The 17,999-nt window shown below is 38.9% G+C and overlaps 1 protein-coding gene across 15 annotated transcripts in view; it reads right to left on the reverse strand.

Moving 5' to 3' along the window:
• LOC124869695 (adhesion G protein-coupled receptor L2-like) overlaps window positions 1-17,999 on the reverse strand; it is a 143,752-nt gene that overhangs the window by 65,946 nt on the left and 59,807 nt on the right. For 10 of the 15 annotated variants that reach the window (XM_047367723.1, XM_047367724.1, XM_047367721.1 and 7 more), the window contains exons 4-6: window positions 15,237-15,346; window positions 11,550-11,564; window positions 8,223-9,023 (exon numbers count right to left, since the gene is read on the reverse strand). In XM_047367723.1, the coding sequence (XP_047223679.1) occupies window positions 8,223-9,023; window positions 11,550-11,564; window positions 15,237-15,346 (926 nt within the window). The remainder of the gene's footprint in view (window positions 1-8,222; window positions 9,024-11,549; window positions 11,565-15,236; window positions 15,347-17,999) is intronic. The other 5 variants (XM_047367722.1, XM_047367733.1, XM_047367736.1 and 2 more) reach the window with 2 other exon arrangements.

A 17,999-nucleotide genomic window follows, 5' to 3' on the forward strand; every position in this document is an offset into this window, starting at 1 on the left:
ACATTTAATTCTGCCGTGATTTGGGCAGCCGTGGTTTTATGTTTTTTGGATACAAACCGGGTTAGCATCCCTTTCAGACAGCTTCCTCTTGCATCCACAGTTAATCCTGTTGGATGTGGTTCGTCCTTCTTGGTGGTATGCAGACATTACCCTGGATACCGTGGCTCTTGATACATCACAAAGACTTGCTGTCTTGGTCACAGATGCGCCAGCAAGACGTGCACCAACAATTTGTCCTCTTTTGAACTCTGGTATGTCACCCATAATGTTGTGTGCATTTCAATATTTTGAGCAAAACTGTGCTCTTACCCTGCTAATTGAACCTTCACACTCTGCTCTTACTGGTGCAATGTGCAATCAATGAAGACTGGCTACCAGGCTGGTCCAATTTAGCCATGAAACCTCCCACACTAAAATGACAAGTGTTTCGGTTTCATTGTCCAACCCCTGTAGATGTCTGTTTTTAACTTTTATATAGTTTATGACAACATAACAACCAAATGCTTAAACCTAGGTCCTACAGCGTTTTCGACTGGAATCTCACAGTGTAGATGTAAAAAAATATCAATTTAGCAAAAATATTCAGAGTAGTGTAGCAGGGACCTCAACCCTATCCGTTAGCTTTAACCACCTTGAACCAACTAATCTGGCGTTATACTAAATGAAGACATCAGGAGTCTTATCTACCGCAGGTAAGATATTAACTACTTATAACCTTTTAGAAGGAACATAACTTCACAAATCCATTTAAAGCTGTCCCTGCAGTTGGACAGCTTAGCGGAGATGAGTGTGTGACAGTGGAATCCCATGTATTTTATGTGCGCGCGGCTCTACATAAATCCATGTCTAGCTTTCCTCAATAACAAGGTCGTCCTAGAGGAAGAATACTGAGCTTCAGTTGCCTCTTTACCTGGAGCTCGAGCTGATAATTAATGACAGAGAAACAAATCCCACAAGACATGAATTTTACATCAGGCTGTTTATAGGCACTCGTGCTGTTTCTGCTTGATTCAGGGTTACATGATGGGAGCATGGATCGTGAGGAGTAACAAGATAACTCATGTGCACTCCAGAATTTGACACTAAGGAACATGCCATTATTCCTTCAAAATAAAAAAATAAATAAACTAGTGAAAAAAATATCCGTGGGCCGACAGCTTTATTGACATTTGTTCCCTAAAAGAGGCATGGACGAGAAAAGCTCTGTCTGACATATCTTGTGTCTGTGTGGGGTAATTTATGAGGCCCAAAGAAACCGAACACTGTGAAGCAGCAGGCGTAGCACAGTCACAACGAGACAAGTCTGATTCAGGAGAAGGAGATGGCAAAGGAGCTTGCAATACAGACACACGGGTGCAGACAGGAAGATATATGTGGAGACAGAAATACACTCAGAGCAAAACACTCCAAAACTCCCTGTCATGTACACCTATGCGGTCCACTAAAACAGTCTCCTGCCATAATCCAGCAAGCAGAACAATTAAGGCTGCTCCAAATCCCCTGACTTCCTTTGCTTCAGACTCTATTTCTGTTGCCAAACATGCTTCAGAGCGTGGAGCACAGGCTTAGCGCGTGATGTATCTATAAATGTTCAGTCTTCAAGGCTCACCTGGAGGTGTCATACGAAGATACGAATGCCAAGCAAAGCTGAGCGAGATGCAGAGCCCGGTTTATCCAGAACATGACGAAAAAAAAACACAACAAAGGACAAAGTTTGTCTTATGTGGAAATAGGCCTGGATTGGTACCACATGTTTACACGGAAATAAAGATGCACTGAATGGTAAACATCCCAAACACCTACAAATCAAAATTTTTTCATATCCGTTAAATGCATCAAAACTAAGAATCCCCGCTAAATTTCAGTCTATATACGCATCAACCAGCAGCACTTACTTTGATGCACTGCATCTGAGTTTAGTAAAAGTCAGAAAAGGGTTAGGGACATATGCTTTGATCCAAAAAAAAGATCATAATCTTGTAATTCCTTCAATTTCTGTAAGACTCAAAACTACTACCTCTACCAAATGTATCCACGCAGGTTCCAACCTGGGATTTCAAAACATAGGGGGTATACGGTCTTGATAGGGTGTTATTGCCCAGCTTTATCTGAAGGCCTGACTGGACATGTGTTAGTTTCTCTTATATGGAACTCAGTAAAAAGTTCTATTGATTTTACTTTATTTCATTTAGAAATGTTTTTAATGAATTAATTACATACTTGGAATAACAGGAGAAAAACTGGCTCTGGAAGCAAGGTCAGGTAATATACAGATACTATGGCTGACGTGACACATTTTTCTAATACGAAGCGCAGCGTCTCTTTGATATATTGTTTGGAGATACATTAATTTTAATAGCTACATTTATCCTCAAACAGATGCCTATGAGTCAGCCCCCATTGTTTCCCTAAATCCTTTTCTGATTGGTCAACCAGCTCCCATCTGACTAAGGGAAGGAAGTTGACCTCTCTTGATTTATTTAAATATAAAGTTCAGCAATGGTAATTTTGTGTGACTGAAAGACTTTCCAAATGACCACATTTGTCTTCCTTGTAAGCAAGGAGAAGTGTAGGAGTGTTTATTTCAGCAAGTTTTAATAGCAACATGTGGGAGAGGGGGATTGCTGTATTAACTTTGGCCCCACACAGCAAAAAAAACCTCAGGTTACTTTCTCTAATAAAAAAAATAATAAACCACAGAAACCAAATGGAAAAAAATATATATTTTGGTAGTTTTGATAGCATAAATTTTTAAAACCGGGGTATATTTTTACATCAGTAAATGGCCTCTGACTACATTTAGGTCGAAGGGTAAGTTAATCAGGAAGAGTTAACTTACCTAGTAAAAAATGGCTGATTGTTTCAGAACATTGGAACTAATATAGATTTAACAAATTGCACATGATTGTAACTCATTCAGAGTAAATGAGCTAGCTTTGTCTTAATGTATTTACCTGAGAAGGCTGATACAAATGCTTTTTAAAAAGATTACAAATCTTATACAAAAAAGGGATAAAATTGTCTGAATTTCTAGAAGTTGTTTCCTTGCAGATCCAGGGTAGATTTAGAAAGCATTTATGATAGTAAATATGGAACTCTAAATGACCAAAGGTTTCCAAGTAATTAGGTATACACAGTAGGTGAAGAAAATGTTACATATAGGAACCTTTTTTCCACCAGCTGATTGGCAGTGTGCAGCAACAGATAAGGCAGGAGCAGCACTGTGTACATTATGCCTTACAGCAAGAAAACTCCAGGTAGTCCAGTCACCTTTTCTGGCATCTCATTTTGAAAAATATGATGGAAAATTTAGCCTTTTTGAAACTGTAACTTTTAAAAACCTCGATACCAGTAACCAGTCGATGCACATGTGGATAGCAAGATGGTCCTTTTTTTTCCCCTTTTCTTCCACAGAGCCCATTTATTGTTCAGTTCTACCAGAATGCTCCAAGGAGCTAAGCCTTTTGAACAAAGCCATCAATTTCACACCTCTCCTCTTTAAGGTCCCAAATCAATGGTACCTCAAAGACAAATTCATTTACCCCTTTCTCTCCTTGTTAGTTTGAAACGTTCTCTGCAATTACTGGCTAAGAAATCAGTTAATGCCTTTGCACATAAGAGAGAGCATTACCAATGCATTCTCTCTTATATGTTAAGTTTTCTAACTACAGGCACTAAAATAACTTTGTTTTTCTTTTTTGTTTTTTTGGGTTGGGGGTAGGGTGGGGGAGTGGGGGTGTTCGACTCACATCTAAGGATATGTACCCTCTCGATTGGCTTGTGTTCGCAATGCATTAGCAGTCCCCTGATGTTTTCACTAATTTTGTGTGAATTGTTTGGAACAATAAGCAGAGAGATCAATACGTGGAATGACCCGAGCTAATCGCCTCAACCAGAGGCCAGAATTGAGCAGCCTGCAGTGTTACACAGACTCTCCTGCAAGGTAAAGGAGCAGACAAGTTGCTGAGGTCAATTATCTCCCACTTTGATCACTTTGCAAAAACTCTCCTAAAATGAACCCCTAATCCTGCTGCCATTCCAGAGCCACTTTAGTTTATGCACCGCCGCCAAGGTTGATACCTCTGACAGGAAAGGATGTCGACGGCGGCTGTTGCAGACACAAAAAAAGCAGAAAAGATGCTCTGGATTTGGTGTAACTTGCTTCTGTGGTCGATGAATCTTAATGGGCACAATTAATTTCTTTTACACCTTAAGTGCCCCTCAGTTTCAGAGTCAGACATTATTTCAGCACGATTAGACTACCCTGCAGAATAGGTTGTTTAATTCAGTGACATATTGCAGCCAGCAATAATTTCTAATAGCTGCACAGTACAGAATTAAAGGTGTAGATCTGGGAAAGGGGGCAAAAAAACTAATAAACACAGACCAATTATTTTCAAGAGCCCTTTACAGAGTATGCTGCTACTGCTGCTGATGGCCTTGGCATATCCAGACTCTGCCTCCTTTAGAACACAACATCACTAAATGCGCTCATAAAAATAAATTCAGTGATCCACTGTGACAAGCTCTGCAGCAAAGCTGGGTTTGTGAATGGATCCCAGTGCGAGAACAGTAGCATGAAACTGGTTCTTAGACTAATGGGTGAAATCAACAACTGTGTTGTGTCACTGCAGCAAGTGGCAACGAAGAGCCTATGTGGCATTTATGTTTACCCAGGCATTACAGTAGCTGAGAGAGCACATTAAACCCTTCACTGGAAATGCTTTGTGATGGCTACTTCCCTCTGCTCTCTGAGACTCTTTAGAGACACAGAGGGTAATTATGATAATTCACTTGTTAATTACATTTACATAAATCAGGACGTGAGCAGTTGAGCTAGCAGTATGAACGCATGGTAAACTCATGAAAGTTCAAGTAGTTTTCATATCAACTCTAACATACTTTTAATTGAGGCTTCTGAGATTCCCGGGGAAACAGCGGGAAAACAAACAAGATGTGCTGACAAGGGGCCAAAGTTCAGGAGCACACAGCCTCCATTCTAAAATCAACCTCTCCCCCCATTTCTTTCTTCAATAGTACAGGTCAGGAATCAGATTTCATGCCCCTTGGCAACCCCTTTCCCAAGTATTTAGAAGTAAAAAAAACAGCACTGCACAGTCTATCACAATGATATTGTTATCACACTATCAGTCTGCTATACTGCAATAGCAAAGGACTGGTTGGAATATAGTATTTGTTGGCTATTAAAATCCAAGTGTCAAAAAAAGAAAGAAAAAAAAAAAAAAATCCAAGCGTCAGAAATTCATGCTTTGGATGCCAAGGAAGGGCGTGCAGGGAAGAGAAGCCTGAGACCCCAAGGTTTGGAGACGTCAGATTAAATTTTTTATTTTGATGGCTCTATGTTTTGCAGACTTGATTTTATAATTTATTACAAAGTGCAAGTCTTTATAATTCTTAAAATGTGTTGGATGTTCATGTAGCTGACTAATAACAAACAATTTAACGAATAATGTCACAGCCTTAGAACCCAAGCATGTCAGATGTAATAACAGCAAGCTTTGAGCCATGCTCCCAGCTCTCTTTTAGATATGTTGCCATGTTTACAAGCAACTTTTCAAAAAGGACGAACAGAAAGGTGATGTTTGGAAAAATGGTTTTCATGTGGAAAAGTTTCATACCTAGCTATCGTTTTAGAGTAACTTACATACTTGTGTAGGTATGGCACCCAAACAGACTATGGCCCTGGGGCCCTGCATGCCAAAAATGTATTCCGGTTGTTGGATGGAACCTCACTGGAGTAGATGCTCACAACCCGCACAGAAATCAGAATCCTCTTCAATGTGAACTGTAAATCTGTTCTTAGGTGCTTGTTACAGGAAAACTATCCAATTCAAACCATAAAACAGTTTCAGTTATTCATCAGTCTGTATGAAACTATAGAAAATATGAATTGCTATGCTGATAAGTCAGACTGTTAAAAGTTACTGTTGTGTATCCCTTATATTCTTTCTTAGTCTATTTAAACATTGTTTTTCTGTATTAAAATAATTTGTATAATATTTCAAAGTATTTTATCTTTTTTCTTTCCAACATGTATTTATGATTAATGCTTGTGATTCTTCTTTAAGTAAATGATTTGTAGTTTGCTGATTCTTTGGAATTTAGATAAACTTGAATTTCAAAATCTATCCCATTCTAAAATCTGGCCTGGATTATCCGACTAGTAACAAACGTTTTATGATTTGTGACGTGTGATATCTTTATTTTAAGTTTCTACGTTTTTTATGGCTTCCAATGCAGGATAAATGTAAGAACTGCATGGTGAGTTCAAAACAGAGCTGCACCAATCAATGGACAGGAAGTTTGACTCTGACAATATTCTATTAATCGGGTCTGACCGGTGTTCGAAAGGTTAAATACAGAAAGATCAGATCTATCTTCCTATTCATTAATTTGACCAAGACTACTTTCATTCCAGAAACACATCAACTACCTACATACATCAAGAACATAAAGGTTAGGTACATACAGTTGAGGCCCAAATGATTAACGCCCCTGGCAGATTTAAATAAAAAAATCATTTTCAATAAACCAAGTTTGTTTTGATTTGAAATGAGGCATCTATCCAAAGCTAATAAAAATGGTGGTGGAAAGTTCTATATATCTTTTCCCATAATCAATGGAAAAAATCTTTTTGCAGATTCTCTATCAGATTCAAGTCAGGATTAATATTACTTCCAGTCAGATAAAAGCATGTTGGGAATGGGGTATGGGGTATGATTAATCTTTTGGCTTAACTGTATTCTTTGATGCATAAATAATTATTTAAATTTCATAATTATTTTGTTGAATTCAAAACTGCAACTTACACCAAAAAAACCTGCAGCACATTTTCTCTTTCATGTATTTTACTCATCGGAAAGAAGAAAAATAAAAGAGAAATCTGCATTGGCCAGGAAAAGCCTGATCAATTTCAAGTCAGCTTAGTTATACAGTGTCAATGAACAAAAAATGTTCATCTGAAGCGATTTATTCAGTTGATCAGTGCACCAAAGCCTGATCTAAGAGGGTTTAGAGGCCAAAAAAGCTGGAAAATGTAACTATGTTATTATTCCAGAGATCATCTCATAAAATATGTTTCAGAAGTATAGATCAAAATAAAATGTTCCTAATTTAAATTTCCATCTTTTAGATAGGCAATAATGTCTGGACAATCAACATTTTTTCACACAGTTGCTTTTTTACTTTTCTTACTTTTAAAATAATTAAGTTAAATTCAAAACTTTTTAAAAGCATTGTGATGCCAAATCCCAATTGATCTCATCCTAGCTGTAGTCAACATTAATATCACCACCGCATGATTCTTTAATAGCAGCCCATCCATAACCTGATACGTAGCACAGCACGGGGGGAGGGGCTGCAACTCAACCCTCCAACATATCTTTCAGTCGGGTCAGGATTCTTGTTCCCCTACTTCATGCAGAAGACTTATAGGATAAATTGGCTTCTGTCAGGTAATTAAACCTATTATCACCCTGATGTAATGTCCCTGTCTGATGACACATATGTCGCCTCTCAGCACTTCACAGATTAATTTAAGCCTGTTAACTGCCTGACAGGATTCTTCACTGCAATAGATCTCCCTTTCCAACCATTTTTTGAAACAGAGGAGTTGTGTGCTCCATAACTCGCCTTTGAAAAGTATTAGCTCGCAATAGGTTGCCAATTATCACCTCATCTGTTACAAAACAAAATGGAAAAAAGAAAAAAAACAGACATACCAAAAGTTGAAGAGGTAACCATGGCAACAAATGGTGCAATCCTGAGGCAGAGAGGAGAGGATAACCTCTGTCATACTGTGCACAAGCCTTTTCCTACATGTTCCCAGCATGAGAGGGACGTTCAGGGGGGCAGTGCAGATAATGGTTTTGGATAAGGATTGAGATTGAAGAATTTGATGGGGTCCGAGCATCAGCTGGATTGAGTGCCTTGCCTGGTGATAAAGATGCGCTTTTTTCATGTTTTTTTATGTTGTGCCGCAACCCCATAGAGGTTTACCTCGTATTCCAAGGAGAACCTGTAATTTCTATCTGCAAATGAGGCCTTTCCCCAAAAATAACACAAGCCCCTTTCCCTGATCACACCTGAATTGCATCCAGAATTAAAAGGCAGCCATCTGTGACATCCCAATTCGCTACCAAACAATAGAGGATATTACACAAAGACGAAGGATTACACCTGAAAATAAAGCAACCCCTCACCTTCGGCGGGATCCGGCGGCCCAAAGTCCAGGTCGTAGCGCAGGACGTAGAAGTTATTCCACACATACAGCTGGTTGTCCCTGGGGTTGTAATCCACGGCAGTGATGTACTGGTACTCGTTGGGGAAGAGGATGTCCGTGTACTCGCCCTGGTTCAGCTTGGTGTTGTAGATGTAGTCGATTTGGCTGCGGCTGGCCTCGCTCTCGTTCTCCTCGTAGGTAGAGCGCACCACGTGCAACACACCGCACACCATGAATGCGTTGGAGGCCGAGCGTTTGTCGTATGCCGTGTCCCAGGTGCCCTCGAAGCGGAGGGTGTACGGGTTGAGCTGGCTCACTACTATGCGTCCGTTGTTCTGCTCCGTGGCGTAGATCACCCACAGACCCCTCTCATCGACCGCAAGGTCAATGTCCGTCTTGCCGCCCCAGCGGTAAGGTGAGGTGTCGTGGTAGTTGGCGTTGTTCACGATGGCCTCGCCACTTTTGATGCGGGTGCGAAGGTCAAACTTGACAATGTTACGCGTTCGTTCCTTGTTGAAGAAGATGGCACCGTCATAGGCAACAAAACCTGTCCCGTCCACACGGTGTGGCAGTTTGTATGTGGTTGTCTGCCGACCGTTTTTGAAGTCCTCCAGGGAGGCATACTCGATGAGGGTGTCTGTGCGGTAGGGCGTCCAGGGCATGAAGAAAACCTTCTCTCCAGCCTGCAGCGGGTCTTTGCACCACGAGCCTGCTTGCTGCTCGGCCTCAAACAAGAAGGTGGCGGCTCCTATGCCCTTCAGAGTTCCCGGACAAATGAAAACTGGCGACAGAGGAGAGCGAAACAAAAATACAAGAAGACAGAATATTAAAAACCTAAAATGTTACATGTTTGAAAGACACAATTTTCACAGCTGGGCCACTCAAGTACAGGACAAAAGGTCAGGGACTCTGGAGGTTTAGACTAGTGCTTTGTACAATTTGGGGGGTGGGGGGTGTAGGTGTCAAAGTGACTTCTCAGGATGAAAAATGTGAGGTTAATTGGTTAATTGAACTTGCATCTCAAGTGGCTGCTGCTACACTGTACTGGGGACAAAACAATTAAAACAAAAAAGTTTTAAAGTCCTGCAAATGAAAGACACACAAAGTGGCGGACAGAGAATTCACAGTGTTTTGTTTGGTGTGTGTGTGTGTGTGTGTGGTTTTTATTTTTATCCAACACCGGCCTGTCTTTAAAAGTCAAATGCCACTCGAGCAGCTGGGTACAGTGGCTATAAAGTGTAAACAACTTTGTTAAAATGCCAAGGTTTTGGGAGACCAGGAAAAATCCTTTCAGAACTTTTTCAACCCTAAATATGACAAATATCTTGCACAATTCAACTGAAAAACAGTCAAATGTGTAAGAGGAAAAATTTAAAAAAATAAAAAGCTGGGATAATAGGTGTCCACACCCTCAATCCAATATTTTGTTAAACCACCTTCAATTTCAGCATTCAGTTTCCTGGGTTCACACGTGCCATCAGTTATAGTGAATCTGTTGGATAGCAAATAAAATTTAGCTGTACGAATGGAATTATTCTGACATTTGCTCATTTGGATCCTTTACCTGAAGCCAAAGTCTGTAGAGGTGTTATAAAGGATCTCATCATAGTATCAGGTGTCAGAAAGACAGTTGTCAATATTTGCTGACAATATGGACAACATGTTCTTAGGTAAAACGGCATTTTTTTCATAACTGATAAAAAGACAAGACAAAAAATGGGTGGGGAGGCTGCCCAGTGCCTGCCAGTAATATTGAAAGCGCTGCAGAAATTTTTGGTTAGTCCTGCTTGTATTTCACAAGTTGCAGCAATCTCCTGTGTTCTCCACATGTCTGGATTGATGAAATTTGAACTTTTGTAAAAGGTAAGCACATCATGAAAACCCAATCGCTACAGTGAAATATGGTGGTGGCAGCATCATGCTTTGGGATTACTTTCCCTCAGGCTACTGGATTTTTTGTGTAGGTGCCAGGCAGTTCTGACCCAAACCCTTATGTGTCTGCTACAAAGCTTGAAGATGAAGAGGTTACAAAAATGGCTTCATCAACAGAAAATGTGTAATTAACTAGCCAAGCCAGAGTTCTGAACCTATTCAGACAGAAGTCTATGGGTTCACCTGAAGAGGACTGCGGACAAGAGATGTCCTGACAGTTTGATCAATTTTTTTAATTCTTCAAGGTGTGGAGGCTCTTAAAAAAAGACTGAATACTGAAATCGAATCAAAAAGTAATTCAACAAAGTATCTGTTAAAGAGTTTGCATACTTATGCAACCAGGTTATTTCAGCTGTTATATTTTTTTATTTCTCTGTCAAACATATTCTTTTCTCAGTTGAATTGTACAGGATTAATGTCACGTTAAAGGTAGAAAAAGTTTTCAAATGATTTATATTGGTCTCAATTATGCCACAAAAACCTGGCATTGTAACAGTTGAGTGTGCATGTTTCTATATCCACTGTATATGAACACATTGCTCATGCATTCTCACAGGACTGAGGGTTACTAAGTAACATAAGGGAAAGGGAACAGACTTTACATCTTGTGGTAAGAGTGAACAACAGGTTGTCAGATGGTGGTGGAGGCAGCAAAGCAAAGGTAAAACAAACCAAAAGAAAAAAAAATGCAAGTGGAGATTGGGGAATAGATAGAAACAACAGTGGCAAAGGATTTTCACTACTTCTGTGGCGTAAGACAAGAGTAACCACTGATGGGTGAGGGAGGCCGCAGCAAGGTTCCAATACAAATGAATTTGTTCTGGATAAAAAAAGGGAACACAGGGAAATTTCTGTTCCCCCTTCTCAAACATTTTTTTTCCCCAGGCAGTGCCAAACTCACTCAGCCATCACTGCTATTTCACATCACGTGCTATGGGTGCAGCAGAACTTGGGCCAGGCAAACTGAGCCACTTAAGAGATATACACACAACTAGTCATTCTTCAGGGGAGTTGGAGGGGGACAGGGGAGTGGGGTGGCAACACTGCTTACAAGAGAGGTCCCAGGAATGAATGAAAAACAGTCTGTTTTTGTTTTGGGTTTTTTTCGCATTGCGAAGAGAAACTTAGTCTGGTGACCATGGTTGTCATTTGAAATTTTGTTTTGCAAATCGATTGGGTTCCATGGGTGCAAACCATCCTCCTAAGGGTTTACAATATGACAGGAGAAGGCCATCAGGAAGGAAGGAGAGGGGTGTGAGGGGGTGGGACGTGAGGGAAGCTGTACTCAACACCACAGAACAAGAGGCTGAAAGGGGGAAGGAGGTGGGAGTAGGGGGGAGTTGGGTGAAAGGGAAGGACCAGAGCACTCATTTACCTTTTTGCTCCACTTCTATTTCAGGCATTGGAAAGAAAGCAAAAGAAGAGTGCAAAAGGGAGAGAAAGGTTATCATGAGTTACTAGTAGATCCAAAAAAAGAGAATTAGTCGGTGGGTGTGAGCGTGAAATGAATCACCAGGCTAGCTGGGATAAAAGATCTTAGCAATAAAACAAAAAAAGTGTTTGTTAGCAGAGCGACGTCTTATCCTAGAGTTAAAAAAAGGCAAATTATGAGAAGAGACTAGGTGTCGGACTTTCCAATAAACTTTCCTTCTCATCACCTTTATCTGCCAACAGAACAACAGTTTACACAGTAGAAAGGAATAAATTCCTCAAAGAATGCTTCTCCCCAAGTAGCAAGAGAAGGAGAAAATTTATTTAATAAACAAAGGTCCTGGTCATATTTAGATGGATAACAGCCTGAGGGAAACAGCAGAGGAGTTATTTCTGGCATGTGTCTTGGCTGAGGGTTGAATTTGACCAAACATTTCTGAACACAAATCAAACACTGGACTTCCAAACTTGCTCGCCCACACATGTAAAACATAAAAAAGGACCGACCCGACTCTTAAACAAGCCAGCGCCACATGAGGTGACTGATTGACAGTCGGCCTAATATGAATGTTCCTAAGCGATCCAGCTGCATGTGCTTTGGTGACGAGGGGAGAGGCTAGAGACAATATGTAAAAAGGTTGGAAATTGAAGGGGAAAAAATTAGAAAGAGTTAGTTGGGGGCGGGATCAGGAGGTGAAAGGGAGGTCTGTTTGAAAGAAGAGGGAAAGAAGAGTGAGTGTTTGTGAAGGTTTACATTTCATCAATTTAAATATGGAGTACTCTCATAGCCTAAAATTAAGCTGCATTTATAAACTACTATAGATACCAATTTTAAACTGGATAATCTACTGTATATAATGGTGCCTGATTTAAACAACTCTGCAGCAAATTAAAAAAACTGTAGAAGAGAAGACTTATGAGTTTGACAATTCAGTTTAATCTGAGGAAAAAATGCAGAATTATCTAAAAATTTTGGCCATTTAGAAAGTCTTACAGCAATATCTTTTGTTTTATAGGTCAACAAGAGCATTAAATCAAACCATACATTCTGATTTTAGTAAAAGAGAATCTTAAAGTCAGCCAACGGAAACTGTGAGAAAACATTGTCTCTCCAACCCTTGTTAATATGTAGTCATGCAGATAGTTTCAGCTTTATTTGCCAAGCTGTAGAAATATATACTCCTGAGTTTTCAACTGCACCACAAATATGAGAGATGGAGTTTATAAAAAGGATAAAAAAAACACGATAAAGCAGGGACTATTTGTTCAGTGGAAAGTACTTCCAAAGTAAACTGATCGCAGTAAGGTCTGTGGATTAACCGCAGAAACAGCAATGCTGTTTTTAAGAAAAGATATGGCCAATGAAAAACTCAATTTGATCTATATGACTGCGTCAAACTATAAACCAGAGATGCATTTGCTGCAGTTGAATCAGAGTATGGGATAGACGGTGATGGGGACACATCAACAGCCATTTATCACGTCTAAGTCCCCAGTGAAATCCCTCAGTGGAAATTGAATCATGTGGAACCTCTGCTTGAATCTGACTCGGTTTTACTTTAGTGGTTGGAACTAAAATGATGCATGACTAAAACGTGAAGATTTAATTTAAAACCCCAAGCCAAAGCTAAACTAAAAACACTGCAAACTACAATAAATGATATATCATGCAGTGATATAATATTCACAGCAATCTTAGAAGACATAAAAGCAGCCATTTTTTTCACTAAATTTAAAGCTGATGAGTTTGACGTACTGATTTGTTTCACTGTGCTCAGCTTCCACATTTACATAAAGCAATTTAAACTGACTGCAACCAAATTTTTAATCTTGCAGTTGGAGATTTACAGTCCGTTAGTGAAAGCTCAGCTCCCGCCGTTGATAATTGGCATGCCAGTAACTGTTCTTCTATGTAGCAAAAAATGAGCATGCAAATTAAGCATGTTTCCATTAGTTGGTTTGGAACGAATAAACAAGGCCGAGCAGTGACCTCAGTCAGCGTTATAGGCGACCGACTGTTACCGGTGACTGTAATAAATCGGAGAAAAGAAAAGCAATTTATTCAGGTAAAAGGTCTAAAATAACTTTTTACAGTTCGGAACGTATTCCATGGCAGTCAGTGTTGGGTAAATGAAGACGTGGAAACTTTTGGTCATTTAGAGTTTAATTGCACCTATGTAATAAATACCCTTTTGCAAGTAACCATTTATTGTTAGCCTACTTGTTAACGTTGGGCTTTTTATTGCGCATGAGGAATTTTTCAGTTAATTATTTATTTTGCGCGTGCCTTGATAATTTTTCCCTAATGTGGTGGTAAATTACTCTAAGAAGTTACAATCATGTGCAGATGGACAGAACATCTCCATATTGGTTATATCTTTAAAATGTTCTAACGGTAACGGTTTCAAAAGAAGCTAAAATTGTTTATTACAGACAACGTGCTGGAGTGAATGATGTTTTCTCAGCTGTATGGAACACTGCCTGTGCCCGACCTGTTGCTGACCAATGTAGGTCAGGTTAATGGATAGCTTTTCCTTCTCTTATAAAAAGAAAAATTCAGCTATTTGTAAGTATTTTCAGTCACAAAAAACAGTGTAAAGGAAGTTATCCCCACACTTGATTAGAAACAAACCATTTTAAAACTACTGTTAAGAAGCTATGAGCTACAGGTCTGTTAGGCAGCTGTCATGTTGTTTCCTATGTCACCGTGTATGCTGACGTGTTGAAAAACACATGCTACCTGGATGTTAATGTGAGAAAATGTAGGGGATTATGGGGAACATCCAGTCCTGGAACATCTTCAAAGCATATGCATTAGTTTTGACATGCCCCCATTCTGAATAGTGCATGCTTATTGGGATCAAGGTATGGAGTTCACAGCATGTAAAAAAAACAAATGTGGCATTACGACTTATTTAATTAGCAAAGTGTGTGCTACAGTGTTAAATACCTTTAAAGGCAATTCCAGATACTTTTATTTCCTATGGCACTGAATCAAAACTAAACTGTAATAAATAAATGTTATACATAACATTATTATAACTGAAACAATCAATACATAATTTTAGTGACAGTAGGAATGATTGTTTCTTTTCTGTTGTAACTTTTCAATTAGATCATGTTATAGAATTTAGTTTTAATTTGTTGTGTAAATATCATGATACAGTAAACGTTTTGCATTCTTACTTAATGTTTTATACTATGAGAATCTCCCACCATCCCATGCCTACCCGGATATTTGTTGTTACTTTTAAATGTAAGAGAAAAATGACTTTTATTTAAACGTTTTGTTTGGTGCTAACTTGTAACCAACACATATACATTTACAATGCATAAAATGTCTCAAATATCAAACGAAGCTAAGTAAAATCCCATCTGCATGACTAGACTTCAAATAAGGGAACAGAGACAATGTGTGTGTTTTTTGTATAACTGGGTGAACTAAACCTTCAAATATCTAAGACACATGACAAGTCAATCTAACTTTTAAATCATCAGTAACACAATGTTATTCCAGATATAAGAGTTGAATTGTCATCATAAGGACTAATAAAAAGAGGCTGCAGTAACATCAGACACTTTGATATTACACAAGAAAATTTCAGTATGAGATTGGGATGGCAATACTTACTATAGGGAACACACTCATACTGGACCTCTAAGTACTTGTAGGTGCCAGGGCATGGATCGGGAAAGACATCAGAGCCAGTGACAACCACACACTGCGTACGGTTGTTGCACCTAGGGGAAAAAAAAGATTGACCAGAGATTTCATCATGACTACCCACAGCAAGAGTACTCCGCAAGAGACAGCATTAACAGCAAAAAAGGAGGGAGCGCTTCATTGTTGCAGCCTCGGTGACATTGATGAAATCCCAGGATTGACTGTTACTTATGCATTCTAGTTTCAAACCTTGGCGAACGGGGGGGAGAGGAATGAGAGCATTAAGAGGCGAGTAAATGAAGGCCATGGCATGAATGACAGAGTGATAGAGCAGCAACAAGGCATGTTGGGAATTACTGTCTTCAGGCTGCTATTGGAAGAGAGGACATTCATTAAAACACACGAGACAGGTGGTGGTGACATGCACTGGACTGGAATGGGTGGCCTTGAGTATAACAGAGCAGCTCCTCTGCATGTATCCCCAAACAAGACATGAACGTGTCAACTCTATGAAAAGTTATTTGCCTTCCAGTATGATATGATGTTCTTCAGTGAAATATGATGTATGAATTGTAGAGACAGTGGGTATGTGTGTGTGTGCTAGCACATGTTTCTGGGTGTTAAAAAAAGGTCAAGTAAAAAGGCAGCAAGAGGGAAAAAAAATGAAAAAATATAAGAACAGCAAAAGATTGAGTTTGTGTAAATACTGTATAGGGTGAAATTGGCTCCACTTCAATTGAGCTCTCTTCAGGCCCAGGGATATAGAATGATGTCAGCAAGAGAGGCAAACAAGATGAAAACTGGCACCGAAAAAGAAATGTTTAACAATGTTCAGGCTTGAGATAAATATTTCAAAATGGTCAGAGGCAGAGATGCAAGTGGGACATACATTTGAACAGTGGACAACATTTACAAGTTAAGGACAACTTGTTGCCTAAAAGTGCTGCAGAGAAAACACAAAATAAACATGACTGATGAACATGACTACCCATCTATCCAGAGCAGGACTAAATTAATGAATTTTAAAAAGCAAGTAAGCATACATACACTTGTAAACCAGCATAAAACGTTGCTTAATGGTGCACATGCATTTGCTTTGTATTGCCCTTTAAAAATAAAAACTGTTTATCACCTATTACATATTACTAAAAACATCCACAGTCGACAATGAACTTTGAGAAAGACGACCAACTATGGTCTAAACTTCAACGATGATATCGTGCCAGCTGTACTTATAGAGGATCAACTTTTGCGGCTACAGCATAGTGAATGCTCAAGAGAGCCACCGCAAGCGAACAGGGTCACTGCAAGAAAATGTGATCTGACGGACAGTCGATGGGACATGCTTGATCACCTTAAACGCACTCAGAGATGTTCCACTTTAAAGTTAACAGTTGCATGTGATAGGAAATATGCCTTGGAATATTTGTAAATAACATTGTCTCTCTGCCTGATTATTCATTTCAATGTAGCAGATAAAATGGACATAAATTAAAAGTAAAAGTTAAATGTAGCATAATTGGGCAAAACACTGACCAACAAATGTGGCAAAGTCCTTCCAATATAATCATTGGTATATGTTGAAAATACATCAACAGGCAATAGTGGTATGTACCTAGGTAGTGTGATGGTTTAAGGTTAATTTGTAACAATATTGTAGAAACTTAATTAAAGAAGCTTTTATTGGTTTTATATAACTTATCTGGCAGGATTTTGGGTAATTGCTGAGAGCTTCAGACAAGATACAAACTATCTGTAAACACAGAGAATACACGAAGTGACTAACTATTAGACACTAATGTTGCTCAAGTAAGCATGCCCTTTCCAGCTTCCTGTCGCTGTCAAACTAAAGGACATTTTTATAGTTTCTTAAATAAGTCTGAACTGCTTTTGATTATTTCTATTTCAAAATAAAAAATGTTTAGATCAAACCTGTATTGAAAGTTCTTCACCAACCAGAGAAACCATTAGCCTCTAACAACACTAAAGTCAGCATCTGCATTACAGGTTCTATTTCGTGCTAAACTAAAGGGTTATTTACATAGTTTTTCTAATGAATCTATTAGGCATTTGCTTACCTCTAGTTCAAGACCAAACTGTATAAATCATCATCTAAGAGAAATTCTTTAATTTGGTTTTATGAACCCTTTATCTTACTTGAGAAAAACACAAACCACTAATAAGAGTACACAAATTGTAAACTATAATTATGGGTCTCAAATATGAAGGTGGGTGGTTTAAACTTCATACTTTGCTGTATCTATGTTTGAGACTCTTATTTTGAAGTAAGGAATTAAGTAGGTCATGAGTTGCCCTGACAGACCTTTTCTTCTGGCTTGCTAAATGCCTGGACAATGTTTCTGCAATTTTAAACTCAAAGTCTAAAATGTTTAGACTTGCTAAAATTTAACTCCACAATTCTTTACAAAACAGAGACACCAATAATTGACAATAAAGCTTACAATAGCACGCGTTTTATAGCTTCCTAAGTCTTTACTCTTTGATTATCTGTATTTAAAAAACATTAATAGCACCTTATTCTATTTGCGAGAAGACAAAAATAGGGTAATTTTCAATTCTTCAATTCTTGGCGTTAGGACAACTTAATGAGACAAGCACAATATACGGATCAGTAAAACCTTGCGATTTGTGAATTCTTTATTTGGATTTTAAGTTTTCCAAAAACTACTTCCAAAATCCTGCCTTGTTCTCACAAAACCAACATCATGC

This window comes from Girardinichthys multiradiatus, chromosome 6 (genome assembly GCF_021462225.1).
Source record: "Girardinichthys multiradiatus isolate DD_20200921_A chromosome 6, DD_fGirMul_XY1, whole genome shotgun sequence".
Lineage (NCBI taxonomy): Eukaryota > Metazoa > Chordata > Actinopteri > Cyprinodontiformes > Goodeidae > Girardinichthys > Girardinichthys multiradiatus.